This window comes from Vipera berus (assembly GCF_964194415.1).
Source record: "Vipera berus genome assembly, chromosome: 1".
Classification (NCBI taxonomy): domain Eukaryota; kingdom Metazoa; phylum Chordata; class Lepidosauria; order Squamata; family Viperidae; genus Vipera; species Vipera berus.
This window is the reverse complement of record NC_138202.1, coordinates 222,915,724-222,942,858: the sequence shown is the minus strand read 5'-3', so window position 1 is coordinate 222,942,858 and position 27,135 is coordinate 222,915,724. Positions and strand designations below refer to the sequence as shown.

At 40.0% G+C, this 27,135-nt stretch overlaps 1 protein-coding gene across 2 annotated transcripts in view; it reads right to left on the bottom strand.

The window, feature by feature from the left end:
• Positions 1-22,874, bottom strand: part of MYT1L (myelin transcription factor 1 like) — a gene marked incomplete at both ends in the record, with an annotated part of 123,723 nt that extends 100,849 nt beyond the window's left edge. For both annotated transcript variants that reach the window (XM_081326218.1, XM_081326219.1), the window contains 3 exons: positions 22,233-22,295; positions 22,597-22,630; positions 22,820-22,874. In XM_081326218.1, coding sequence (XP_081182344.1) covers positions 22,233-22,295; positions 22,597-22,630; positions 22,820-22,874 — 152 coding nt within the window. The remainder of the gene's footprint in view (positions 1-22,232; positions 22,296-22,596; positions 22,631-22,819) is intronic.
• Positions 22,875-27,135: the final 4,261 nt, after the last annotated feature.

The window sequence follows — 27,135 nt, the reverse complement described above, 5'->3', positions numbered from 1 at the left end:
AAATTCTTTATTAGCAATTTGAATAATTTGCACAAATAATGAGCTGTCATAAGTTGACTATGTCCTGTGGATAAGCCCTGAGTCGGGCCAAAACAGGAATGAAAGAGTTAATTAGCAAGGTCCATTCAAAAAGCCTTGACAAATACTTAAACATACATTTGCCTTGCCTTCCAGCTAATAAAAGAGAGAAAGAACCCGTGGCTCAGGAAGTTAAAACACTGCCTGATATATAATCAGCCCAGGTTCGAATCTCAGATAAAGGGTATGACTAACTGATGAGAACATAAAAGAGTTCGAAATGATCATCTTAGCCTCCCAAATTCTTTATTAGCAATTTGTATGTGTATATATATATACACATACACACTTAAAACAATAACAGGAGCTCCCTGTTCTTTCAGTATGCATTCTAAAAGACTCTTTGGGGTATGCAATTACTATGCAAATACCTTCAATGATTCCAGAAGATGGACTTTAACAGTGAGATTATATTTGTGTTCTTAAAAATAGAAACCCATATGAGATTTATTTCAGAGCACAGTATATAGGACTACAGTTTAAACGGACCACAACTTCTGTGCATGTCTCCTCAAGTGAGACTTAAAACAGGTTTTGTCTTTCTATTCCATTCAGTTCAATTAGCTTATTTATAATATGAGAGAAAATACAAAGCAGAAATTCCCTGGCGCCGGAAGGAAACCCATTCAATCGTGTGACCAGTTTATTATTTCACCTGTTCTTTCCAACTACTAGTGACATTGGAAGGAGGTTCAGACTTACAGTCTTCATGAGCACACCATAATTGTCTCAAAGTAAAAGAAAAAAACCCACCAACTTTATGATGGGAACAGTATGTTAATGTTTGATCCATTCAGATGAATGAGGGTATTTAGGGGATATTCCCATGACACAGGAAGAACATCCCACATGGAGAAGATTCTTGTCCATAGCAGTGCCAATTCAATTTGAAGAGCAACAATATTAAAGTGAAGAGGCTGAGTTTGTGCTCTTATCTGAAGGAATTTCTGCAGGGCAGGTTTCCATGTCATATTAACTAATTTCTGCAGGTGTTGCCCATTTATCTCTGTACATCTCCCATGGCATTGCAACATTGTCATTGATCTGAGACGATTCTTAACTATCCAGTGAAGAAATTTGGAGGGAGGGAATTGGATATGATATAGTCTTAGTAATTTCAAATCTGGTGAGAGCCAATGCCTTCTCCAGCACTGCATACTATGATGACTGTTTGACATTGCTGGAACTGAAATGGAAGGTAATCTAACCTGCGTGCTAGTCGTTTCCAACTCTAGGGGCCGGTGCTCAACTCTGTTTCAAAGCCAAAGACCCAGTGCTTGTCTGAGGACGTCTCCGTGGTCATGTGGCTGGCATGACTAGATGCCAAAGGCGCACGGAACGCTGTTACCTTCCCACCGTAGTGGTCCCTATTTTTCTACTTGCATTTTTACGTGCTTTCAAACTGCTAGGTTGGCAGAAGCTGGGATGAGTAACAGGCGCTCACTCTGGTACGAGGCACTCAGGATTCGACCCGCCAAACTGCCGACCTCCTGATCAACAAGCATGTGGTCCTCAATGGAACTGCATCTACATGGAAGGAAGTGTGTAGTGGGGTGCCCCAGGGCTCTGTTCTGGGCCCAGTGCACTTCAACATCTTCATCAACGATTTGGATGAGGGGATAGATGGGGAACTCATCAAATTTGCAGATGACACCAAGCTGGCAGGAATTGCTAAAACTCCAGAAGATAGGCTTAAGATACAGGAGGATCTGGACAGACTCGAACACTGGGCACTATCTAACAAAATGAAATTCAATTGTGAAAAAAGTAACGTTCTGCATTTAGGCAGGAAACATCAAATGCACAGGTATAGTATAGGTGGTACCTTGCTCGATAGTAGTAACTGTGAGAGGGATCTCGGAGTCCTAGTGGACAATCACTTAAATATGAGCCAGAAGTGTGCTGCAGCTGCCAAAAAAGCCAACACAGTGCTAGGCTGCATTAACAGAGGGATAGAATCAAGATCACGTGAAGTACTAATACCACTTTACAATGCCTTGGTAAGGCCACACCTGGAATACTGCATCCAGTTTTGGTCACCACGATGTAAAAAAGATGTTGAGACTCTGGAAAGAGTACAGAGAAGAGCAACAAAGATGATTGGGGGACTGGAGGCTAAAACATATAGGGAACGGTTGCTGGAATTGGGTATGTGTAGTTTAATGAAGAGAAGGGTGAGGGGTGACATGATAGCAGTGTTCCAATATCTCAGGGGCCGCCACAAAGAAGAGGGAGCCAAGCTATTCTCCAAAGCACCTGAAAGCAGGACAATGCAATGGATGGAAACTAGTCAAGGAGAGAAGCAACCTAGAACTAAGGAGAAATTTCCTGACAGTTAGAACAATTAATCAGTGGAACAACCTGCCTCAGAAGTGGTGAATGCTCAAACACTGGAAGTTTTTAAGAAGAGACTGGACAGCCATTTGTCTGAAATGGTATAGGGTTTCCTGCCTTAGCAGGGGGTTGGACTAGATGACCTCCAAGGTCCCTTCCAACTTCTTCTTCTTCTTCTTCTTCTTCTTCTTCTTCTTCTTCTTCTTCTTCTTCTTCTTCTTCTTCTTCTTCTTCCTCCTCCTCCTCCTCCTCCTTCTTCTCCTTATCATCATCATTATTATTATTATTATTATTATTATTATTATTATTATTATTATTATTATTATTATTATTATTATTATTATTATTATTATTATTATTTCTCCAGAGCTACCTATCTCATTTCTCATCAAGTAATATGGAAGTAGTATGCCTCAAAGATTTTTGAGTAATTTCCAGAAAGACTTTCATAATTCCAATGGTTTAATAATACTGTAGTTTTATTTCTAAGAGGGATGTGGTGGCTCAGTGGGTTAGGACGCTGAGCTTGTTGATCAGATGGTTGGCAGTTTGGCGGGTCGAATCCCGAGTGCTGTGTAACAGAGTGAGTGCCTGTTACTTGTCCCAGCTTCTGCCAACCTAGCAGTTCAAAAGCTCGTAAAAATGCAAGCAGAAAAATAGGGAACACTACGGTGGGAAGGTAACAGCATTCCGTGAGCCTTTGGCGTCTAGTCATGCCGGCCACATGACCACGGAGACGTCCTTGAACAAGCGCTGGCTCTTTGGCTTTGAAATAGAGATGAGCACTGGCCCCTAGAGTTGGAAATGACTAGCACGCATGCGCGGGGGAACCTTTACCTTTTTAGTTTTATTTCTAAATTATTAGTATTGAAATGAAGAAAGTTTTATTGCAGAATTTATTGGAATTCATTCAGATCCATTAGGCACCAGAGGTGGATCATTTTAATTAATGCATTTATCCCAGGGGTCCTGGGTGGCAATCAGTCTCAGTTGGACCACAAATAATTTGACCACAGCAAAAGACATAACAAAATACTCTCCATATCCAGATCACCCAACAGCTGCTCTAGGGCAAGCACAGAGTCTAATTTGCAGTGATGGGGTTGAAATTACCTGGAATGAGAACATGGTCACTATGGAGACCATGACATCCTGAACCTTTCCATTCTCTGATCCCATCTGCAGAGGACAGGGTTGGGGAATGTTGCCTTAGTGTACTGTGGAATTCTAGCAGTTACAGCTTGCAAAACATAGTTAATGTTTGTTTGTTTAAATAATTTATTTGGCACCCATCTTAAACAGACAAGTCTGGGTGAATAACAATATCGGTACCTAAAATAATATTGCAAAACACGTAACACAGTCTAGCACAAAACACATATACTGGACTCCACCAATATCCCAACTGAGTTTATGAGGGAAAATCCAGAGTTTTAAGATCTTCCAGAAAGCCAAGTCAGGACCAACTGGAGTTCAAGAAGGAGGCTATTTCTTCTTGACAGAGAAGGGATGCCTACTGGGTCCCATTAGAAGGGACCGAAGCATGCTGAGCTTGCATAATTTGAATGGATGGGCAGAACTCATAGAAGACAAGTCCCAAAAGGGCTTTAAAGGAAACCATTATGAATCCGTACAGCTCATATAACAGACATGTTATCTGGGGGTATTGTGGTGTGTCATTGATTCTGGATCAGCTATACCTTCCAAATGATTTTCAAAGGCAGCCCCAGATAGAGCACATAGCAATAGTCAAAAGTGAAATAACTAAGGTATGAATGACCATGAACTGAGCCTCCTGATCCAAATTTGGTGCAACTGGCACAGGAGATGGAGTTGGGTAAAGGCCCTCCTGGCCATTGTTGCCACTTGCTCTCAAACAGGAGCCATTGGTCCAACAGCATACCAAAATTATTTATTTAGAGAATTTATATGGCTGCCCACTCACTCTTCAGTGCACCAACTCTGTCTGGGAAGATGGAACTAAGAATTTAAGATGGAAAATTTAAAGATTGGGGTGGGGGTGCCCGTAAACATACAGTCACTCAGTCTTGAACCCAAAGTCTTACAGCCTCCAGGTACTGGGAAAGATGGTATCACTTGGACAACTGGGAGAAGAGATGATCATGATGATATAATATTCCATGCTGATAAATGGCCTCATGAGCCTAGCAACTTCATGGAGATGTTGCAAAGGAGTAGGGAGCAGAGAAAAAATTGAGACCTGAAACAGAAGCCTAATGCTTGGTTTTTCCCCCACTTCCCCATCAACTTCAACTTGAACCAACCTCAGAGGCAGGGGGAGAATCCACTAAAATGCCATGCCCCATTCCAACTCTCAATATCCTAAACTGGATACTATTATAAATAGTATCAAAGGCCACCAAAAGGGCTGGAATATATGCATCACCTGGTTCTGAGTTTATGAGAGGTCATCCAAAACGTGATCAATGCCATGGCAATACTATAACCCAGGATGACATTCAACTATAATAGGCTAAAATTATCTGTTCCCTTCAAGAATGTTTGAGTTATAAACCCATCCTTCACAACAACCTTCTGTAAAAGAGAAAGTCGGAGACTGGATGAAAATTGTCCTATTTTGTTGTATCCAATGATGGCCTATCGAAAAAAGAGTAAGCCATCACTTCCTTCAAAGTAAGCAGAACCATCCCTTGCCACAACGCAGCATCACATGGATCCAACCACATGTTATCTCCTGGAAGGCCTTAACTAACCAGAAGGGACATAATTCTAAAACATAGGTGGCAGAACTCGAAGTCCAAGGACCCTGTCCAATTCCTCAGAACTAACAGACTCAAACTCTGCCCAGGTAACAGGCAAGACAGTGTCCCAGTCAATTCCATAGGGTCTGACCAGCCAGAATTTGAAAGACTTTATCTGGCAGATTCCTAGAATAGCTGTCAAAACAACCCTGCAAAAATTGCTCTGGTCCTTCTTTATCAGAAGGGAAAGAATCACTTGGTGTATATTGTTAACCCCAACTATTCTATTTTGTACAAACAATCTCCCTATTTGTCAAACATATGCAGCATTAAATATTTTAGGAAAACAAGTGTGAAACATTACTGACGTCAGTCACAATAACCTGAATTTGGGGGTTTAAAATATAGATTAAGAAAGCTATACTTTGTGAAAAAGAAGTGTTAATGTAGTTCAGGATGTATATATAAAAATGATCCCGTTAGCCACATGCGCTTTATAAAAGTATGATATGAATATAGGCCAAATTTATTATTAGATTTTACTAAGCATTCCATCTTGGACTACCACATTAAAGAAGAACGTGAACACATAATTAGTTATTCTACAATAATAGTATAATAGTATAATAGTATAATCTATTAGTTTCTAGATTAATCTCCTTTGGGGAATAGAACTATGATCCTAAGAGTGCATAAATTCCCATTCTGTATGGCATGAGTATTGTGCAATGGAAATAGCAGTTTCTTCCAAAGCCAGCAAATCTCATGTGCCTGAGCCTCTGAGAAAAGGCTGTAGCTTTTTTTAAAAAAACATCTTTTACTATCAAAAATGTTCTTGATTAAGAACATTAAAAAAGAATGCTGGAAAGAAGCAGTCTTGAATGCAGAAAAGCCCAAGAGCTGGTGTGCTACAGAGGTTATGATCCCAGACTAGAACTCAGAGACGCAGGTGGAAAACTACTCTGAAATAAGGAAACCCACAGTGTTAATTGGAGTGAGTTATGAGTTCAGCATTCAGTACAACTTCCCAAAATTGTTATGGGGAAAAATTGCAAGAGGAATTGCATGTGTACTGCTTTGAGTTCCTGAGGGAAGACTGAATATAATTGAATGAATGGAAGAAGGAGGAGTAAAATGGGGGGGAGAGGAATATTATTTGCATTACTTCAATCTGCTTAATGATTAACTTTCGATCAGCCAAGGAAATACTTCCATGAAATAAATAAAATAAGTGTTGTTCTGCTCATACAACAAAACATATTTTTGAATTAATTGAAAGGGAAAGACTTGAAGAGATTCCAGCTATACATGCTGTGATGTTTCTCAGATCTAAGGGCCTGTCAAAGACAGGCATGTCAGATTATAAAAATATTTTCAGCTGCTGAATTTTCACAACTGCTTCTTACTGCAGCAGTCTTAGTTTGAATCACTGCTGTGCACAGGGCTTCATACTTATAAATCCGTGCATTTCACAAATACTTGTACGCACCAGACCTATTTAGGACTTAATATTCACTGTTTGAATACAATTAAAGGGCATATTTTTGATACACAAATAGAGATTATTTATGTGATACAATTGTACATATTAATTACATGCATGTGAATGACATCTTGTACAGTTTGGCATTTAAAGAGCTATCATACTCTAGTTTTTGCTTCCTTATCAGGCATGTTGCCTCCAATTCTTCTGACTTCCCCATAAATTCGGTATTAGTTTAATTTAAGGTCCTGCATTAAGAACTGGGACAAAAGAATAAACTGCTCCTTTCCCCAAAAACCAAATCCAGGCTGAAGCAACAGGAAAAACACAGTGAGGCCAATCTTGCCCATGTCCAAACACTTTAGAGAGAGGACTGTCCACTGTAACACCAGCGGAAATGGTGTTATAACTAAATCTACGTTTTTAAATATACCCATTCAGTAGAGTACAAAAAGCCTCATTTTTAATATTTGATTCTGACCCACAGAGTAAAGAACTTTCTGATTTGCAACTGAGTCTGACCAGAATTGAGAAAAGAATCTGCTGTGGAACCTTTATAACAGCAGCAAGACCACCAACTGTGAGGGGTCCTTGGTGCTCTCTGAGCTTGCTTGTTTTCTTGCAGACATTACCCAAACTAGGTAACATCATCACTGCTAGTAAGGAGTGTGTGTGGGGGGGGGGGAAGGGGTGCTCTCAGTTTATATTTTTTAGTGGCTTGCCTGTCAGTGCTGGTGGAAGTGGTCTTAGAGTTTCTTTGGTTGTTTTCTTGATTGTTGGTCTGATATTAATTTTGGAGTTAATCTAGGCCAGGAGTGTCAAACTCAATTTCATTGAGGGCCACATCAGCATTACGGTTGCCCTCAGGGGGCCGGGTGGGTATGGCCATGGTGGGCGTGGCCTACTGGGTGGGCGTGGCTAAAGTGCGTATGGCCTACTGGGTGGGCATGGCCAGCTCTACATCATTCGCATCAAGGGTGCCTATGGGGGCCTGGGCGGGAGTGGGACAGATCTGAGGGTCTCTGGCAGAAGGAGGGTCTCTGGTCCAGGGCCAAGGCAGTGGGGGCCATTCCCTCACTGTTTCCAGGATGGCTTTGCGGGCCGCATGAAACCACTTCACGGGCCGGATCCGGCCCCCGGGCCTTGTGTTTGACATGTCTGATCTAGGCTATATTTAGCCATAGTTTCCATTGGGAAATGTGACCATCCTAGAACAAGCCAAGTCCAAAAACTCTTGAGAAATTACTAGAAGCCCGACACACTGACAAATGAACCATCAAGGGTCCCACAGACATAAACAATTTCTACATACTATGCAAAAAAAAGACAATTGAAAAGCCAAAAAGGGAACAAAAAGACTAAAACAACCCCGCTACCCAGCAATCAGCATCCAGGATGAGCATAGATTAACACCAAGATTAACATCAGACCAACAATGAAAGGAAATAACACCACAATCAAGGAACTGCCAAACAAACCCACAATAAGCAGCCCAACCAAAGAACGTATAAGATCAATATTGGTGACAGGGCAAGCCACTAGAATAGAGTTCCCCAACCTTTCTGGCTTTGTGCACTGATGCGGGAGGGGGGGAAGAGGGGCTGGTTTAGAGCAAGGGGGGAAGCATACACAGCTCCATTTGCATGAGTGACAGGCAAATGCATCCACCACCTCCCCAAATGCTTGCTCACTGCTCACACAAGTGGGGATGCACACAAGCACGCTCTCCGCCTTCTTCCATGGCCTGGTTCCGCACGGTTCATGGCCAGTACTGGGCCACGTCCCAGGGGTTGGGGACCTCCACGCTAGAATATAAACTGAGAGCAAACCACACACTCTACTAGCACTGATGATGTTACCTAATTTTGCTAATGAAATGTCTGAAGAAAACAAGCAAGCTCAGAGAACATCAAGGATCCGTCCTTTCAACCCTGAATTACAAATATTCTCCTTCATTGGTACAAACAATTGTAGTATACTTATCTTGCCTTAATATACATGTTATAATGATATATGATATTCTATATTGTATTACGCAAACACACACCATCTTACAACACTCCTCTGAGAGCCTGGGAAATATTTATAGTGGATAAATGGTTAAGAGAGAAAGCACCAGCATTTTCTACTTATGCTACATTCAGTGTAAACATATGCATAATGACACAGCTTCAATTTTGCAAAGATTTTTCCTTCCTTCTACGGCTATTGCTGAACTCTTACAAATATCTCCGGTTACTTACAGAAGGTTTAAACAAGTGATAACTATTAAAGCAATAATAAAAATGGTATTATGGACCAGAATAATTTTGTTATCGTCTTTATACCTCCTGTCCAAAGTGGAAGCAAAAGTACAACGACCCAAGTATGGTGGCCTGGGTTATTTAAAGGAATGTTAATATGAAAAAAAATATGAATGTTGTAAACGCTCTTGTAAAAATACAGGGTAGTTCTTTTATTGTTATTGAGCCAATGACAGATTTCTGATACAAAGTATATGTTGCATATCTCCATTAGAAAAATAAATGTTCAAAAAAGACATTTCCACACTCAAACCTGGTCTACAACTCCTTCCTTGTATAAACCTTCTAACAAAATGTAATGTGATGGCAACAGAAACACTAGGAGAGAAACCTGTGTTTGTCAACTGCTAAATGAAAAGAAGATGAGTTATCATCATGGAAATGTCATGAGCCTGCCAATGCCAGAAACTTTAGATCAGATCCTGCATCCCACACCTGCTGCTTCTTTCACTTTTGCTATGGAACAGATGGACCATCCAGCATCTTCTGAAACTACGGTATATATTAATGTTTAATTTCAACAGATTCTTTGGTTGATCTTCGTAATGAATTTTGTACACACGAGGAAAATATTCTTAACATCCTGATGATACCTTTGATATTCGTGGCTGCTCATAGCAAAGGTCAAAAAGGTCAGGATGGCAGTTGCAGCTGTGCAAAGTCTATCCATTTTGATATGTGTTGTGTATGACACATGCACCAAAGGGCAAGACTTCAATTGCACAGTTGCAGCACCATCTTGATACCCCTTTGGACACCTCCGGTAGAAACTGTGGTTTCAAATGTGTCATAGGCATAAGATTTCCGTTCCTTTAGTTTACAAAAAATAATGAAGTAACTTTTAGAAAGTCTTCTCCATAAGTCTTTAGTTGTGTGCTAAGCCACAATGTTGCTTGACTTTGGTTATGGTTTATTCTATGAGCATAACACTGGTAGTTTAGAAACTGTTGTTAGGAACTCTTTCAGACTGATATCAATGTCTGAGTGATATATTAGGTGCCACTGCTCAAAAAGTATAATAAAAATGTATTAAAATAAATACAGTTAATATAATTAGATAATGCAACTAAACATTATCTCAGCCAATGTATTAAAAATTACACACACACACACACACACACACACACACACACACACACACACACACACAAATGTATATACATGTATATAAATTGAGAATTCCTATTTTAACTCCAGGAGTTATACAGTATACCAATATTTTCATGCACTATTATATAAGAGATGTCATCTTGAACACACACGCGCACGTGCGTGCACACACACACACACACACACACACACACACACACACACACACACACAATTTCATCCCAGGATTTCCAGGACCTTTCAGAATAGTTCAAGAGAGTACATCAAGGCTCTCACCCTTTTAGCTCAACTGGAAATGCGCACAACCAAATCTTCCTTTAAAATTAATATTAAAATATGTATATCCTGCCTTCTGATTTATAATATCATTGACAAATAGTAAAAAAAATATAGGCAAATCATAAACTTTACGGATGGAGCAATGGCATGCACAATGATGTCTCATAAAGAATAGGGCGGGAGGTGGGAGTTATTTATCTGTGTGGACTCCAGAACATACAGATCGACTGCCTGCGTGCCCAGAATTTTTCATAAATATCCCACCGTGCATTACGTTATGCAGCCGCCATACATTAATTAGAGCATCCGACAGACACTGCAATGTGTTACACTCACCCAAGTGAATCTTCATTTTTCACATGCAGGGCCTTACTAATTAAAATCAGCTTTGCAATTAAATGTGGAAAATTGTGTTAAACTTTCAAGCATGGTTTTAAGGAGGTGGGATGGAGAGTGGGGCAAAATCAGGAGGAAGGAAGTAATTTTTTAGGGGGGGAAATCATGTCTTTATTTTCATGCAAATGAAACCCTCCCCTCTGCCTCCCCCCCCAATATCAAAAGAAGAACTGGTGAAAGGGAAGGTATGAGGATTTCCCCCCCTCCCCCGTTGCTTTCTTCCCCACCCCTGTATTATACATGCTTCTCTCTGTTGCAGAGGCAATATTTCCGCTATCTTCCTGCCAGTCCTTGGCCCAGTTCCAATGCTTTTAGTGAATGCTATCTGTCAAGGCATGAATAATACAGCCTCTAGGCTGTCGGCAGAATCCAAATGAGGCATACATCAGGAAGCAAGCACTCGACTTTAGCTCCAGAACATGCTCCTGTGAAGACAGGCAATTATTCACCCACGGCTGCAGTCATGGCAATCAAACCAGTGGGTGAAAAGGTATAAGAAGCACAGGGGGAGGGGAGAGGGGAAGAGAAATGGGCACAACAGCACAGAGAATTCGGCAATTCTTGCATAAGAAAGGATTTTCTCATCAGAGAGATACAGTCAGCTCACAGTTAAGAGGATGCTAGGGCAAACATAGCTATTCTATTTTACTTCATTCTTTATTCAGAGAATTAAACCTAAATGGATCAGTATTTACTTTGAAAAAAAAAATCAGTTTCCAGGATTTATTCTCCCACTTTTCTACCTTCTTTTAAAAAAGCTTAAATAGAAGAGAGATGGATTAAATAGAACATTTGATTTTTTAACTAGATAGTAAGATGGTTCTGTTGATTAAAAAAGGGGAAATGGGCCCAAAAGATGTCCTGGGGGAAAGGACTGGAAAAAAGGATTCTCAAAGGGGCAAAGAAAAGGAATGGCTGGTTTGCCACGATTCTCTCTCTCTTTCTCAAAAAAATAAAATAAAAAAAAAACCAGAAATAATTTCATAGCCTGTTTTATTTAAAAAAAAATCATTTTAAAAGATGATTTGGGGCAGCAAAAAGTATTCCACAAGCACTATACTTTGATGCCCTGTGCACATGACTTCCTCAATGTACTGTAGTTCAAATGACAGTGAATGTATATTTACATATGGGAGAAGAGACACCCGTTCTCACCACCACCATTCCAGTTAGTTCAGAGAGAACAAGCCTCCCCTAAAACGAAAACACGAGATGGGATAATATTATTTCAATGAACCCGAAATCATTTAAAGCATAAGTTCCTTAATAAGTCCAGTATAATTTTGCCTATTTTGTGCAATCAGCTAAAGGAGGCCCAGTTGTGTGTTCCAGCACTAGGAGAAGTTTGGCTAATGGCTGCAAACAGCACAACCTCCCTAAGCATAGTTTAGGCAGTAGATAATGTTTTGGGAGAGTTGCCCTTTCTTTGAGTTATAATCCCAGGACAGAGATATCATTAGACCTGGGGAAAAACACACAGAGAAAGACTTTTTGTCCCCTTCCCATCTTCTCAAAATCTCTCTACTACTGCTATCAACCCTAAGCGTCTTCCTCAGAAATTTATAGCTTCACTGGAATGGCCTGGCCACCCAAATTTTACTCCGCATAGTGGAATAAATCAGGACACTGGCCTTTCCTTATCCCCAGGCAAGGATCTACAGAGCCTTATCTCCAGTTGCTAAATGGCAATCACAAAAAAACAGGAATGCGAAATCAGGGAAGACAATGTTTCATTCCATCTGGACTGTCCCACTTGCTATCTTTAATCTTGTCTTTATTGGTTTTATTTTAATTTGTTTTTCTTTATTCAAGTTTTATTGGTTTTTCAATATTTACATATACATGTATTTGTGAAGCAACATGGTGGTTGGGTAGTGAAAAGTAACAAATAACAAGTTGTTTGTAAATAGTTCAGGTTGCATCAATACAGATTCCCTCTCTGATTCCCTTAGTTTTCATATAGTCAAAGTGATCAAATTAGTACATTTCTAGATATGACCTAATCAATTAAGAAAGTTTTTAATGTAATTAGACTAATACATATCAAAATTCTGTTTTTTACCTAATTCCAATAAAATACTCTAAAGTGGCCTATAATATATAGAAGAAAGCTTACTTTTTGGGTAACCCACAATTCCCTAATTCAGTAAAGAATAATTCTCTTGTCTACAACATGGCTTTTCAAATGGTGGTACGCGTACCACTAGTGGTACGCGAGCACCTGGCTGGTGGTACGCGGCATCGCCTGCCTCCCCCCCGCCACCTCCTCCCCACCCCCACCCCGCGCTCTGCTCCTTTCCAGCTCACTTGCTGCCAGAAAGCATGCTGCTTGGCAGCAGCCTGCAAGAACCCTACAGAGGGCGCGCGCAGGTGCAGAGTGAGACCCCGCCCTCCCCAGGGACTTGTTGTGCAGCAACTGGATTGACTTCTGAGAGCCTTGCCGGCCGCCGAACCCTGCCTTTCGAGTAGGAGCGGACTTGCCCTGCTTGCTCTTGGCTGCCTCTGCGGGTGCTGCTCTAGCGCGGAGAGGGCAAGGCCAGTCCCCGTTCGGCCCGCCATCCCCGGGAGAGCCCCACACGAGCACCTCGCTGGCCGCTGAACCCTACCTTTTGAGCGGGAGCAGCTGTCGAGCCCTGGGCTCGACAATCAACTGGGTTGGGGGGGATCCGTACAGCAACCCAGCTACCTGGCCTGCCAGCCACTCATTGCTCCGCCGATCAGCTGGGAGGCTGAGACTCTGGATTTGAGCCACCAACAGAGCGCAGTGCAGGGAAGATGCACCAAAGCTCACCCCGGAGCCTCTGCTGCCGGAAGCCTGCTTGCAAAAAGCGGGGCAGGTGGCAGCAGCTGCTCACGGCACTGGGCAAGAGCAAGCAGGGAAAGGCCACTATGAAGCCCCGGGCTTGAAAATCAACCGGTTGTGGGGGGGGGGAATCCGTGCAGCAACCCGGCTACCTGGCCTGCCAGCTGCTTGTTGCTCCACCGATCAGCTGGGAGGCTGAGACTCCGGATTTGAGCTGCCAACAGAGCGCAGTGCAGGGAAGACGCACCAAAGCCAGCCGCTCATTGCTCTGCCGATCAGCTGGTTTGCTGCGCAGATTCCTCCCCCCACACCAAGTTAATTGTCGAGCCTGGGGCTTGATAGCGGCCTTGCCCTGCTTGCTTTTGGCCAGTGCTGTGAGCAGCTACCGCCACCTGCCCCACTTTTTGCAAGCCCCATTATGCTGCCGTTGCAGGCTTCCGGCACTGGAGGCTCTGGGACGAGTGAGATTGCCAGAATCGCGAATCAACATTTACTCAGAAATGCTGATCTCACCTCCTGCGCATCCTGCTTGCTTGCAGAAAGCAAGCTGAAAGCGAGCAAGCGAGATTGCCAGAATTGCAAATCGGCGTTTGCTCAGAAACGCCAATCTCGCCTCCTGCAATCTTCCTCGGTTTCAGCTTGCTTTCTGCAAGAGAAAGCCGGCCGCAGGGCCGCCTCTGTGAGTGCCACTCTAGCATGGAGAGGGGGAGGCCGGTCCCTGTTCAGCCCACCAGCCCTGGGACAGTTAAGTGGGCATCAAGTTTCTTGGTAAAAATGGATTTGGAAGGAAGGAAGGAAGGAAATGACAATGGGAGGGAGGGAGGGAAGGAGGAAAGGACAAAGAGGGAGGGAAGGAAGAAAGGAAGGAAAGAAGGAAGGGACAATGGGAGAGAGAGAGAGAAATAGAGAGAGAAGGAGAAAGAAATAGGGAGGGAGAGAGAAAAAGAAATAGGGAGAGAGGGAGAGAAAGAGGGAGAGAGAGAGGGAGAGAGAAGGAGAAAGAAAGAGGGAGGGAAATAGAGAGAGGGAGAGAAAGGGAGAAAGGGAAAGAGAGGGAGAGAGGAGAAAGAGAGGGAAATAGAGGGAGAGAGGGAGAAATAGAGGGAGAAATAGAGAGAGGGAAAGAGAGAGAAAGAGAGAGGGAGAAAGAGAGAAAGAGGGAGGGAGAGAGAGAAAGAGGGAGAGAGAGGAGAGAGAGGGGGGAAGAGAGAAATTAAATTAGTAACATGGTTGTTAAGTGAATCTGGTTTCCCCACTAACTTTGCTTGTCAGAAGGTTGCAAAAGGCGATCACATGACCCTGGAACAATGTGACATTATAAATATGAATCAGTTGCCAAGTACCCAAATGTAAATCATATGACCCTGGGGATGCTGCAACGGTCATAAGTATGAAAAATGGTCATAAGTCACTTTTTCCAGTGCCGTCGTAACTTTGAACAGTCACTAAGCGAATTGTTGTAAGTCGAGGACTACCTGTCCTTTATCTTTTTTTTGGTCACGCTTTTGACACCTTGCTGGGCGACGTGGTACTCGGACATTGCCTTATCCTAAAAGTGGTACAATGGGTGAAAAGGTTGAAAAGCCCTGCTATAGTCTATTCCATTTTTCTTGTTGTATCAGAATCTTGTAGTTTTTTTCCTGTTTGTGTCAAATTATAATTCTTTTCCTTTGTTATTTCATCAATTTGATCATACTCTTCTAATTTGTAGTCTGTTATCTGATTTATTTGTTCATTTGTTGTTATTTCCTGGGTGTTTTTTAATTGTAGATTTAAATTGGAAATATGTTTATTTAAATCAGAGCTTTTCAACCAGTGTTATGGGTACCACCTGTGGTACATTGGCACCTGGCAGGTGGTATACGACCATCCTAGAAAAGTGGTAGCAGGGAAAGGGAATGAGCTGAACCAGTGGCAGCACCGCACAAGCATGAGCAAGAGATGGCTGGAGCTGCAGGGCTGTCAGAGCTCAGCAGAAGCGCCAGGATCAGTGCTTCTTCAGGGCTGTCAGGGCTCAGTGGAAACACCAGGATCAGTGCCAGGCTCCAGCTGGAGCTCAGCACTGATCCTGGCACTTCTGCTGAGCCTAGAAGAAGTGCCAATCAGCTGGAATGTTGCAGCATCTCCAGGGTCTTGTGATTTACATTCAGATGCTTGGCAACTGATTCATATTTATGACGGTCACAGTGTCCCAGGGTCATGGGAAGTGACTAAAACCTGCTGCAACCACCCAGCAGACGGGGGGGGGGAATAAAAACCAAATACACACACCCACCCCTGCTGCCAACCCTCAACAGAAATGCTCATAACAATGAAAACCTCGGACAGGAGGAAGAGCGCTGCTGGGCAGGCAGGCAGGTGTCTTGCTCGGCTGTGGCTTGGGGGGCACTTTTTTCAGTGCCATTGTAACTTCGAACAGTCACTATGCAAACTGTTGTAAGTCGAGGACTACCTGTACTTCATCACTTTTTTCCTTCTCTTTTTTTTAGTCATCAAGTTTTTGACACCTTGCTAAGCGACTGGTGGTACTCGGATGTTGCCATATCCTAAAAGTGGTACAATGGGCGAAAAGGTTGAAAAGCCCTGGTCTACAAAACTTATTGTTCATTACAAATCATTCTGATGATTTAACAGTAAATTCTAGTTTTCATCTTAACAAATCACCAATTGTTAGAAAAAAAAATTGTCTTAACCATTCAGCACTTATTAAAATACTATCTTATATTATAAGATTCGAAATTCTATAGTATAATTTAAAGTTTTATTCTAAAAGCTTAATTTTGTTTTCCTTTAAAAATCTAAAACCTAAATATGAAATCAGTTTATTTTTTTTTAAGATTCCCCTTACTCCATCAAAAAAGATTTTTTAAGTTCTGTCCTTAAAAATCCCAAACAAAGAGACAAGTCTAAATCTTACTCTCGCCTTCCTTTTGTGCCAATCAGGCTTCCACCTTAGTGTCTTTAAATTCTCAGATGTGTCTCCCTTTCTTCCTCCACCTCTTATTTGAATCCACAGAGACAATCCAAATGACAGTTTTGCCAAGCTGGTGTCCCCTTTATAATCATTGAGATATTGCTTTAATAGCTCAGTTTTTGATGTTTGATGTAATTCTTGTTCCATTTCCATCTGGGTTAGGTAGAATGTAGTAGCTAATGTTGTTATCATTTGATTAGCTGGATCCTCAACATACTGTATTTGAAGGCCTTTGATATCTTCACTCTTAATGTTGCTTTCTTCGTGTGTTGTTGTTTTTTGAACTGTAAGTTTTGTAGTTAAAGTTAGAGTTTGGACTTCAAAGTTCTCTGTAGGCTGCGTTCATTAGTGTTTACAGCTAAGTCTTCCATGGAGGCTATTTTAATAGAAGTCAGTAATTTTCCACCTCCAATGCTCCTAAAAGTTGTTTTCAGTGCCAGGTGTTCCCACACTTGTCTTTGAAGATAATATCAAGGACAACTCTGTTATTCAGTCAGCTGTCAGAATAAGCAAAAGGTTTACTTGCAATTCCAGGTTTAGCCACAGGATGTCGTCAGTAGCATATAGAATAAGTTGTAAAATTCTTTTTTTCCCCCAAATTAATATAAAGCTTTTATATAATTAGTCCATTCTTTTTTCCTTAGTTCACATCTTAAACAGAAAATAGGGTAGTAGATCCTCACAAAAATATGAGCTTTTTAATAGGTAGGAATGAGATTGCTTAGTTTCTTTGCTTAATCAGATGGTGTGTGTTTTCTTTCTTTCTTTGCCTTAAGGCTTAAAATGTTATTCCCCCAAGTATACAAAAGCTGTTTTTTTTTTCAAAAAAAGGGGGGAGGGGAGAAAATTTTCAGAAAAGTCCCACAGGCAGGCAGTTAGGGGGATAATAAAGGAAAAGTCTCACCCAAGTCCTTCAGATTGCTTCATTGTGCTAGATGGTGCTCTAGCTTTCGACAGGGAACGGCTTAATGATCGGCCATGTTGATGGCCGGTGTCTTCTTCTTTGGGCCAAAAGGAGCTGCTCCGGATTCAAGCAGAGGGCTGCTACCCTTCCACAATCACAGGAAGGCCTCCTTGCAGTGGTTGCCCCTCCAGGGCAACTTTCAACCCTTTTCAGGGTCCTCCAATGAAGAAAGGTCGGACGGCAGGGAGGGAGGTCTCTCTGAGCGTCCAAAAGCGCCGCGTGCGCAAACTGGAAGCCTATTTTAATTTGTTTTGATTTGAGTCATTGAGATTCAGATGGCATACAAGTTTAATAAATAATCACAATAATTTCATCAGCCACTGCTTTAGGGCAAAGCCGGTTTCTACCAAGAGCTGATTCAGTGGAAATGTTCCTTAGTGGCTTTATTGTAAGCTCCTTGGCAGCGAGTAGGAAAGAGCACAAGTACCAGTAGTAGCAGCAATAGCTTTAACTTTTTAATTGAAGCGTTGGCACATTTCACAAACTTTCTCCTTGAGTGCATTGACTTTAAAAGAAGCTACATACAGGTAAGCTGGCATAGACTTGCCTGTATAATCACCTTATTCTTTGGAAGGAGATTTGCTTCAGCACCTTCCAAAGATACTGCCAAGGAAGCAGTAGGAAGTCTCTTATACCGAGATAATATCTAATAAGGATGACTTTTTGCCTAGACATGTCCTTATTTATTTATTTATAAATAAAACTTTACTTATAAAATTTATAGTCCACCCATCTTACTTCAAGGTAACCCTTAATGAGTTTTGTCTTATTAATTATGGCTTATTGTTATTTGTCACTGGACATATTTGGCGATTTAAACTATCATCTAATATCTCAGTGAAAAATGTACATGTTGGTGCATTTGTCCTCAATCTCCCTAATTCATTTTCACTTGATTATCCTGGGTTCCAAGGAAAATAGTTTCAATTTCCTCCGGTTTATCCAACCTGGGAGTTTTATTTCGCTGTGAAGTCAAAGCAGACATTCTTCCTTCCATGTGCAGAAAGTTGGAATGTCAAGGAAGTAGCAATTCAGGTTAAAGTTCCTTCCTCTCTCTTCCTGTGCTTTTACCAACAAGACAGAGAAGATTCAGACCAACTGAATTGTTTAAAGGTTTTCCTGTTCCCCAATACTTCTCTACTTACAGCAAACTAAGAATATCTGAAAATGAAGGGAGTTATTTCATTTATTAGATGTACATGGCTACCCATCTCACCTTAGTGAAAAGGGAGCTTGAAGAACATATAAAAGTAGAGTTAAAAACATAGAAATCCCAAGAATAATAAGAGGAAGCTCTAATTTAGGAGACGAAAGATGGGTATAAAAATTACTGACATAATTTCATTTCATTTTATACGTATTGCTTTTGATTTTCTACAAATGTAAAGTAATATTGAGAACAAAGAGGTATTTGCAATGTATTGATTAAAAAATAAAACATTATTTAAAACAAACATTACATTAAAACTGTAACTTGAGAACTTCTTTTTGTAGTCATTAATATGAAATGAAAGAATACACTTAATTTTAATGGTAATGTAATTCAACAAATAGCTTGATTTTGTCAGAAGTTAATATTTAATTGTATAAATCAATCATCTTTATAGTGGTTGTGAGTTGACAAAAATACAATTAGCAAAAAACAGAATTAAGTAAATTTATGTCTGTTCTAACTTAATGAATCGCTTTGTTTTGTACTAGTGTACCTACTTATAAAATGAAGAAAAAAAATCCTTTCAGATTGTGCTTGGAAAGGCATTCTTCAAGGTGGGGTATAATTTTTTAAAAAGTGAATAAATTATAGGGTATAATTTAAAAATTATACAGGGTTTTTAAAAAATTCCCAGGCTATTGAAAAAAATTTAAGATTTAAGATTTAAGATTTATTGAGATTTTTATACCGCCCTTCTCCCAAAGGGACTCAGGGCGGTTCACAGGGCATAAATATAAACAACAGTACAAACATTAAAAGATAATTAAATTAATGCCCAAGTTAAAACCAGAATAATAAAACAAACCTATAAAAAACCCAAGTACCCCCATCAGGCCAGACCCGCTAGTTCAAATAAATGGGTCTTCAACCCGCGACGGAAGGATCGGAGGTCTGATGCCATCCGGAGCTCAACCGGCAGTTGGTTCCATAACGCCGGAGCACCCACAGAGAAGGCCCTCCCCCTGGGGGCCACCAGTCGACATTCCCTGACAGGAGGCACCCTGAGGAGGCCCTCTCTGTGGGCGCGCACAGGGCGGAGGGGAGTCGACGCCGGCAGCAGGTGGTCCTCGAGGTATCGCGGACCCAAAAATACAGACTTAGATCCTAAATCATTATACTGTTCACAAATATTATGTATTTTTTAGGAGATGCATCTTTATTTCAGCATTACCCTTAAGATCATGAAATCCCAGAAACAGACATCAAGGCCACATTAGCATGGAGACAGAAAGCAGAAAAAACAAGAGTTAAAGAAGATGGACTCTGTGCAAAAAAAGTTGTATCTTCTAAGACTGTAGCTCTGAGGCAAAATTATTCCATTTTTTCACATTTTGACAATGTCTAAAAAGACATTCCTTTCATTCCATAATTCTGATTGTGTGAAATCATTTATACCATAAAGGATTTATATCACTTGCCCTCAGTGATATCAAATGAACTATTGTATCATAGTTAGACTGCATGGTTATCATGTCTGAACAGAACTGAGTTATATGCATAAGAAGCATGGAATCAGGGCACTGCTGCTCTTTCCAATTTCCTTGCAAGCACTGACTCTAAATCTCATGCTGAGCAACAATATCTTCAGGTCTTTTTCTTGCATTCACTTGAAAATGAATTAAAAACTGTCATGCAACTAAGAACATAGTTTGCCTGTCTGCAGAATTTGTTCTGATTTTTTGATATTGTGTCTTTCTAGGCCATGATTCATATTATGAAATAAAAAATAAATATCAGTTTATTTTATTCAACTTATTCTTGGTGCTCCAAGGAGCAAATGTATTTATCTGCATATAACTTATAACTCTGCTCCCATTTTATGTCTAAACTAGGGTACTCATCTTAGGATTGGACTGTGTGCCCTGGTAGTTATTTCAAAAGACTTTGTGGTTAAGAATGTAGAGTTAGCAAAGTTTGTATTGATTTCTTTATTCATTCCATCTTTCCATCCCAATTCTGATGAACTTAGAGATTTTGAACTCTAGCATTCGTGTAGTTTATTACAGGATTGGGGTTTTATTGATTCCTTTAATACAATATGCATATACATATTAGAAACTGATGAACATCTGGGGTACTACAAATACATATTAACGTGCATGACAAAAACAATTTTCATCCTCCAATCAATGTATTCTCTTCAATGCTTTTCTTTTGCAATAAATATGGCCACTGTTGATGTAAAAGCAAGGATGAAGCTGAGAGGCATAGCATATTATATATACAAATTATGTATGCATGACTACTCTGTTCCATGTTTAGACACCAAAATCAAACCAATGGAAAATGCATAGCAAAATTTTCTAGGCATTCTTTCTGGCAACTTCACCCACCTGCAATGACAAATAGCACGCGCCATGACTTGATAATGGAGAAATTCTATTCCCTAAATTTAGTTTTAATTGTTCTAATTGCAAGACTTTGAAATATAGCTCAAAAGAAATGGTATCAAGACCTGATGCACTGAGGAGTTAATAATATCCATGAATCTAAATAAAATGGGTGGAAAACACTTAGGGAATACGGGCTACTTTGTTTATGATCCAACCCTGTGTTAAAAGTATTTTTACCCATTAATATCCATAAATCTATATGCATTAAATTTCATACTCAGTAGAGCTGCCAGTTGTTGTCTTGATAATTGGGGTCTTTTGAAAAATCTGAAGGCAGCTTTCAATATCTGTGATAAATATCTGAAGTTTGAATTAGGCATATATTAAAACCGTTCCTCTGAAATCATCTACACTCTTTCACTTAAACTACAGAAATAAATATTTTGCTCTGCAAATGTATAAATAATACAATCATCTATACAAAACATGGTAAAATTAAAACATGAATAACAATCACAAATTTGTAATTCACAATTATATTAGACTATATTTCTTAGTACTAAGTCTGATCAAATCTACGTGGCATTCAGTGGTGGTCCCTGGATATTTTTCCTACAATGTAACCCTATCCCTGAACTTTTTGTGCTGAAAACCCTGTGTTTTTATTTCACTTAGGAACCAGATTAAATGACAGTAGTCATGCCAGCTGGAAAGAAAAATATGTCAATAGTCATATTTTAATTTGCTATTTAAGTTTGTTAGAACTGCACACCCTGCCTAATGGTAGAGGAGAAGTAGGGATGCCTTCAAAGAAATGATATTTTATGCTGCTGGTCTCCAGGGAGTGTCAATATGATTAATATGTCCAATTAGAAATAAATTTGATCAAAAAGCTAGGAAAGGACAATTGTGTTTCCTTCTTTGATCATATTGTAAAATCTCAATTTCTGGGAGAGAAAGTAAATGATTAGAACGTTAGAATAAAATGAGACTGCAATTAAGTGCAAAGGGGGTGGTGGTGGAAGAATGCAAGTGCAAAAGAATTTCTTGACTATACTATCAGTTTCTAGCCATTACAACTAGGTCATTAAGGCAGTCAAGTCAGGTAACTTGCTTATTAGATGCCTTCAGTTTAATCCATCATTAGCACACAATCTCTCTCTCTCTCTCTCTCTCTCTCTCTCTCTCTCTCACACACACACACACACACACACACAAACACACCCACATACACATTACCTTCTGTGTCTTGCATATTTGCCACTAACATGACCACTGCCATCACAGCCAGGAGTAGGGCAGCTATAAAAAAAATGAATTAATTATAAAGGTTTCTACATGCTGCATAGAAATTGTATTAAATGCAGGCAATAGGTGTTACAGAGATGGAGGGCAACAAAGAGAGAAATAAAAAAAATCAAATAACTGAAGGAAAAAGGGAGGAGGGGATGCTTTTTATTAGCAAATCCCAGGGGAATTAATTTCATCAGTGCAGCAGGGCATGAGCAAGCCACCAATGAACTTGAAAGTGCATTATACCCATTAAAAGACATGAATTTTCTAAATTGCTAATGGGGATACATTTTACACTCAGCACACTAACCTGAACAGCTCTTGTATGGCTGGTTCCACGGGAACTGCAGAGAGATGGAAAATATATAAAAATTTATCATCTATTACAAGTACTCCCCCTTCTGCTGAAAATTGCCCAAAAAGGCTGTAAGAAAAGCAAGGGTCACCATGCATCATGCAAAGAGATTCTGGAGGATGAAGGTCACCCTGAGCAGGGGGGGGCCTTGAGTGATTTACTGAAGCAAGAGACATACCTCGAACACCTTTGGACCGTGTGCGATGGCGCTTCTCGTCTGCCTCCACCTCCATCTGGGAATAGATTAGCAGTCAGTCAGTGCTCTTATCCTTCATGCACAGACTATCAATGCACAGACAGATACGGGCTCTGTATTTATTGACAATATTTTAATTCCATTTTATCCTGCAAGTAAACAGCCTGCACTGAAGGGGATTTTTTTTAAAGGCTCTCAATATTTGTTTGAGAACAAAAACCCACAGGGTAATTTCTTATATTAACTGTGTGTGCTGCCTTTCACAACTCTTTTATGCTTCTCTTTTAAACTTTCTTTAATGGCAGCCCAATATCGGCAGAGTACAACTGATTTTTTTGCAACATGAAACTTCTGCCATATTGTACTAGGAGACTTTCAAACAAGATTTTTTTTTTGCAAAAGAAGAAGGAAGGGAGGAAACACAATGGGATATTGAGAATTGAAGTATCTTTTGGGTTTTCACTATAGAAAAAAGAAAGAATCTGTCTACTATAAATATCTAAATAAATTATTCCTTATATATTTATACATTGTAAATAACTTTAAAATTGATTGCCAGTTGGCACAGTCTTAGGAACACCACCGTCTGCTTTGTAACTAAGGGAACATTATTTACAAACATTGGGAAGGAGAATATCAGTTCTAAAATGCAAAAAAAGGTGTTTCCTTCTATTGTAAGTGTAATTTTTCATTGGTTTGCTCTGCCTTAACCCATTGAGATCAAGCTTCTTGTGGGGTACTATTACTCCACATGCCTACTTTTTAATAGCTTCTTTCAAACGCCATGCCTTCAGCCCTGCATTTGTTACAGAAGTGAGGAACCTTTTTGGTGACAGTCCCTAATGTTTCAAAAATGCTGGCAAAGAAAGAGGTCAAGCTGTCCTGATCAGGAACTGCTAATAAATCAGAGACCTTCAGACTGTACACCACAAAACTCGATTAGTGGACTAGGACTTGACAGCACTCTTAGAATCACATCTCAACTAGATACAAATATAAATTGCAAGAAAGAATGGAGCTAAACAGAGTTGTTGATTGTCCATTATTAGGATGCACTTTTCTCAATTGCAGTCATTCAAATGCATAGCTTTTTCTTCGCACTCTCCCCATGAATTCATGGATCATTTCTCTTGCTGTTTGAATCTGAGGACTTGTTGAGTATTTACATAACTACGACTCTGGCCTGGGAACCCTCTTGGCTTAGTCCTCACCTCTTACAGCTTACTCTTTTACTCCTTATATGTTTGGATATACTCAGTGAGTCTTTTTCCCTGTTACATCCTGACTTCAAACTCTTGGTGTAGTTAGCTCAGTATTGGGGCAGAATTTATCTCAACCATGAGCTGCATGGCACATTTCAGCAGTGGGGGATACAGGACCATTCCCTAACTTTCAATGCTCGGTGTTCATGGTGGTAAGAGTTTGGGCTAAGTTGGTTTTCATTCTTTGTTTTGAAATGAGCAACCAGATGCCAATTACACTTTACTAGATAGCTATCACAATTTTATACAAAAGTTCAGAACTGACTTTGACAATTCCACCAGGAAAGCAACTGCTAATCAGGAGGAAAACATGACTATGCAGCAGATTTTCAGTTGTATATCAGGGATGCGTACTGGATTGATTTTGCCCTGATTGACCAGTTTTAGGAAGGCTTTTCTGATGAACTGGGGGATGAATTAGTGTGACAAGGCTCATCAAAAACCTCGAGAAAGTCATTCGACATTGCATGATGATTAATGGCAGGCTAGAGAAGTTGAGGGACAATGGAAATAACCTAAGATGACTTCACATGCTTTCTTCAGGCTTCTCTCCCATCCACCCCCGCCCCTCCCTTTGCCACCTTGCACTCCAGTGGCATGCAATCCATACAAAAGGAGACAACGAAAAGATCCCTATATTCAGCAGAGAAACAACAAACATGACATCTGAGAATATGTTTTTGTTGCGGTGCACTTGGTCCCTTAGTATTGTCTTGCCTTGCCAAGTTTCCTTGCTCTGAATCAGCTTGAAAGTGGTATACCTGACCAGACCTAGGACACCTTGTGAGTAAAACATCCAACACCTTGACTTTGGGAAACATCACAGGAGCAAAGCAGCCCCCCCATTAATTAAGAAGACTTTGGACTTCTAATACCAGGCAATTGAATTTTATAATCCCTATTAGCCTTTGTGCCTCCATAGGCATGGAAGTCTGACTTATTATTTCTTTTGGTTGATTATTAATTTCACAGATGTGATGACTGTATAGCAGCTGGGCTTGAACACAAAACTGTTATTGGAAATAGTCAATGGCAGACAGAAAGAAATAATCCACAATCATACATCACACAACCCCTTGGGGGCTGAGAATAAATATCCAGGAAGATGTATCACAACTATATTTGACTACTCCCCTGCACTCTCCAATTGTTTTAGACACAGATTGTTTCCCTTGACAAAAAGCCAACACTAGTTGCAGGTATTTAACAGTTTCATCTTCTCTTCTGCGCTGCTCTGCACTTCCTTCCTTGCCAGAAAAGTATGCAAAATTTCCCAAGATGAAGCAGTGATTTTTGCCTCCACCTCAAGGATGTGACTTTGCTATCAAGTGGTTGCCTGAAGCTCAGATCTAAGCCAGAAGGCAATATGCCAGGTCTGCTCAAAAGTAGCGCCTGTAAAAGAATTTTTGGACAACAATTGAAGAAAGTATTTCTTCATCTTTTACATCTTCAGCATTGTTCTTTTTCTAAAACAATGACATCAGTTCTCCACCCAACCAGATCAATGGACATTTCAATAGACAGATCAATGCCTCTTGAAATTTATTTGGCAAGGAAAAAAAGCCAGAATTAGACTGAAAATGCTACAAGAAGCGAAAGAAAAAGGAAGATTTGGGCTGCCAGATTGGGCTCTATACTATCAAGAATCTGTGTTAACATGGTTAAAAGAATGGATAACCCTTAGACATAAAAGGTTACTATACCTAGAAGGGCATGACCTACAACTTGGATGGCATGCCTTCCTATGGTATGGGAAGAATAAAATACATATAAACTTTCAAAACCACTATATAAGAAACACACTTCTTCTAGAATGGGAAAATGTGAAAGCAAAAATTTATATGAAAATACCTGGATGGCTTTCAACAATGGAAGTGTTTGTTCACCCAAACCTAATTAACTATGAGAAAATTGTGACTTATAAAGACATTTTGAATATTGAAGGGAAACTAAAATCTAGATAAGAATTGGAAGAACAGGGCATTGATCTATCATGATGGTCACACCTGCAAATTCAAACAAGATATGAGAAAGATGCTAAAACATCTGGATTTTATAAAGAACAGACAGAATTTGACCAGATACTATTGGCATCAGATGAAAAATTGATTAAGAAACTGTATAAGTATTTGTTAAATTTAAAGATGGAAGAGGAACAAGTTAAAGAAACAATGATAATATGGGCAAAAAACTTTGGGTATAACATAGAGTTAGAAAACTGGCAAAGTCTTTGGGAAAGAAACTCTAAAATAACAAAGAAAATCTACATAAAATGTTTTATAGCTGGCACTTACCACCTGTGAGGTTAGCAAAAATGTTTAAAATATGTTTAGCAATTGTTGGAAATGTAGACAAAAACCAGGCACATAATACCATCTTTGGTGGACATGCCCTAAAGCCAAAAGATTTTGGTCAAGAATACATAAATGGTTAGAGAAAATGATAAAAAAATGTAGATTTTAAGCCAGAATTATTTTTGTTAGGTATAATTGTAGGAAATTATGAGAAAGAATGTTTTTATTTACATGTACTAACTGCAGTGAGAATTGTATTTGCTCAACTTTGGAAAGATGAAGAATTACCAGCAGAGGAAAAGATAATCAAGAAAATTTTGGACTGTGCAGAAATGGACATGAGATACATTTTATCAATGGCTAGAAAAATGAGGTAGAGAGAAAGGAGTTTAATATGAATTATTAAGCTAAATATTGGAACCCAGACAACATGCTGCTTATAAAATATTAAGGATTTGTGATTATAAAAAATTTACCGGTAATAAAATATTGTTAAAAATAGACAGATCAATTCCAAGGGAGGCCATATTAAAAAATAGACTAAAAATAGAACAAATTGTCACCTACACCTCACAAATCGATGCATTATTAATAAGCTACAGCCTACACCTGACAATGATGCAGCATCTTCTTAGGCAGTGGGTGGCAGGCTCCCACTTACATGCAGGCGCCATCTAAAGCAGATTCCCTCAAGCAACAAAAAGTCTTGTTAATGTGGCAATCAAATACTGCAACAAACTCA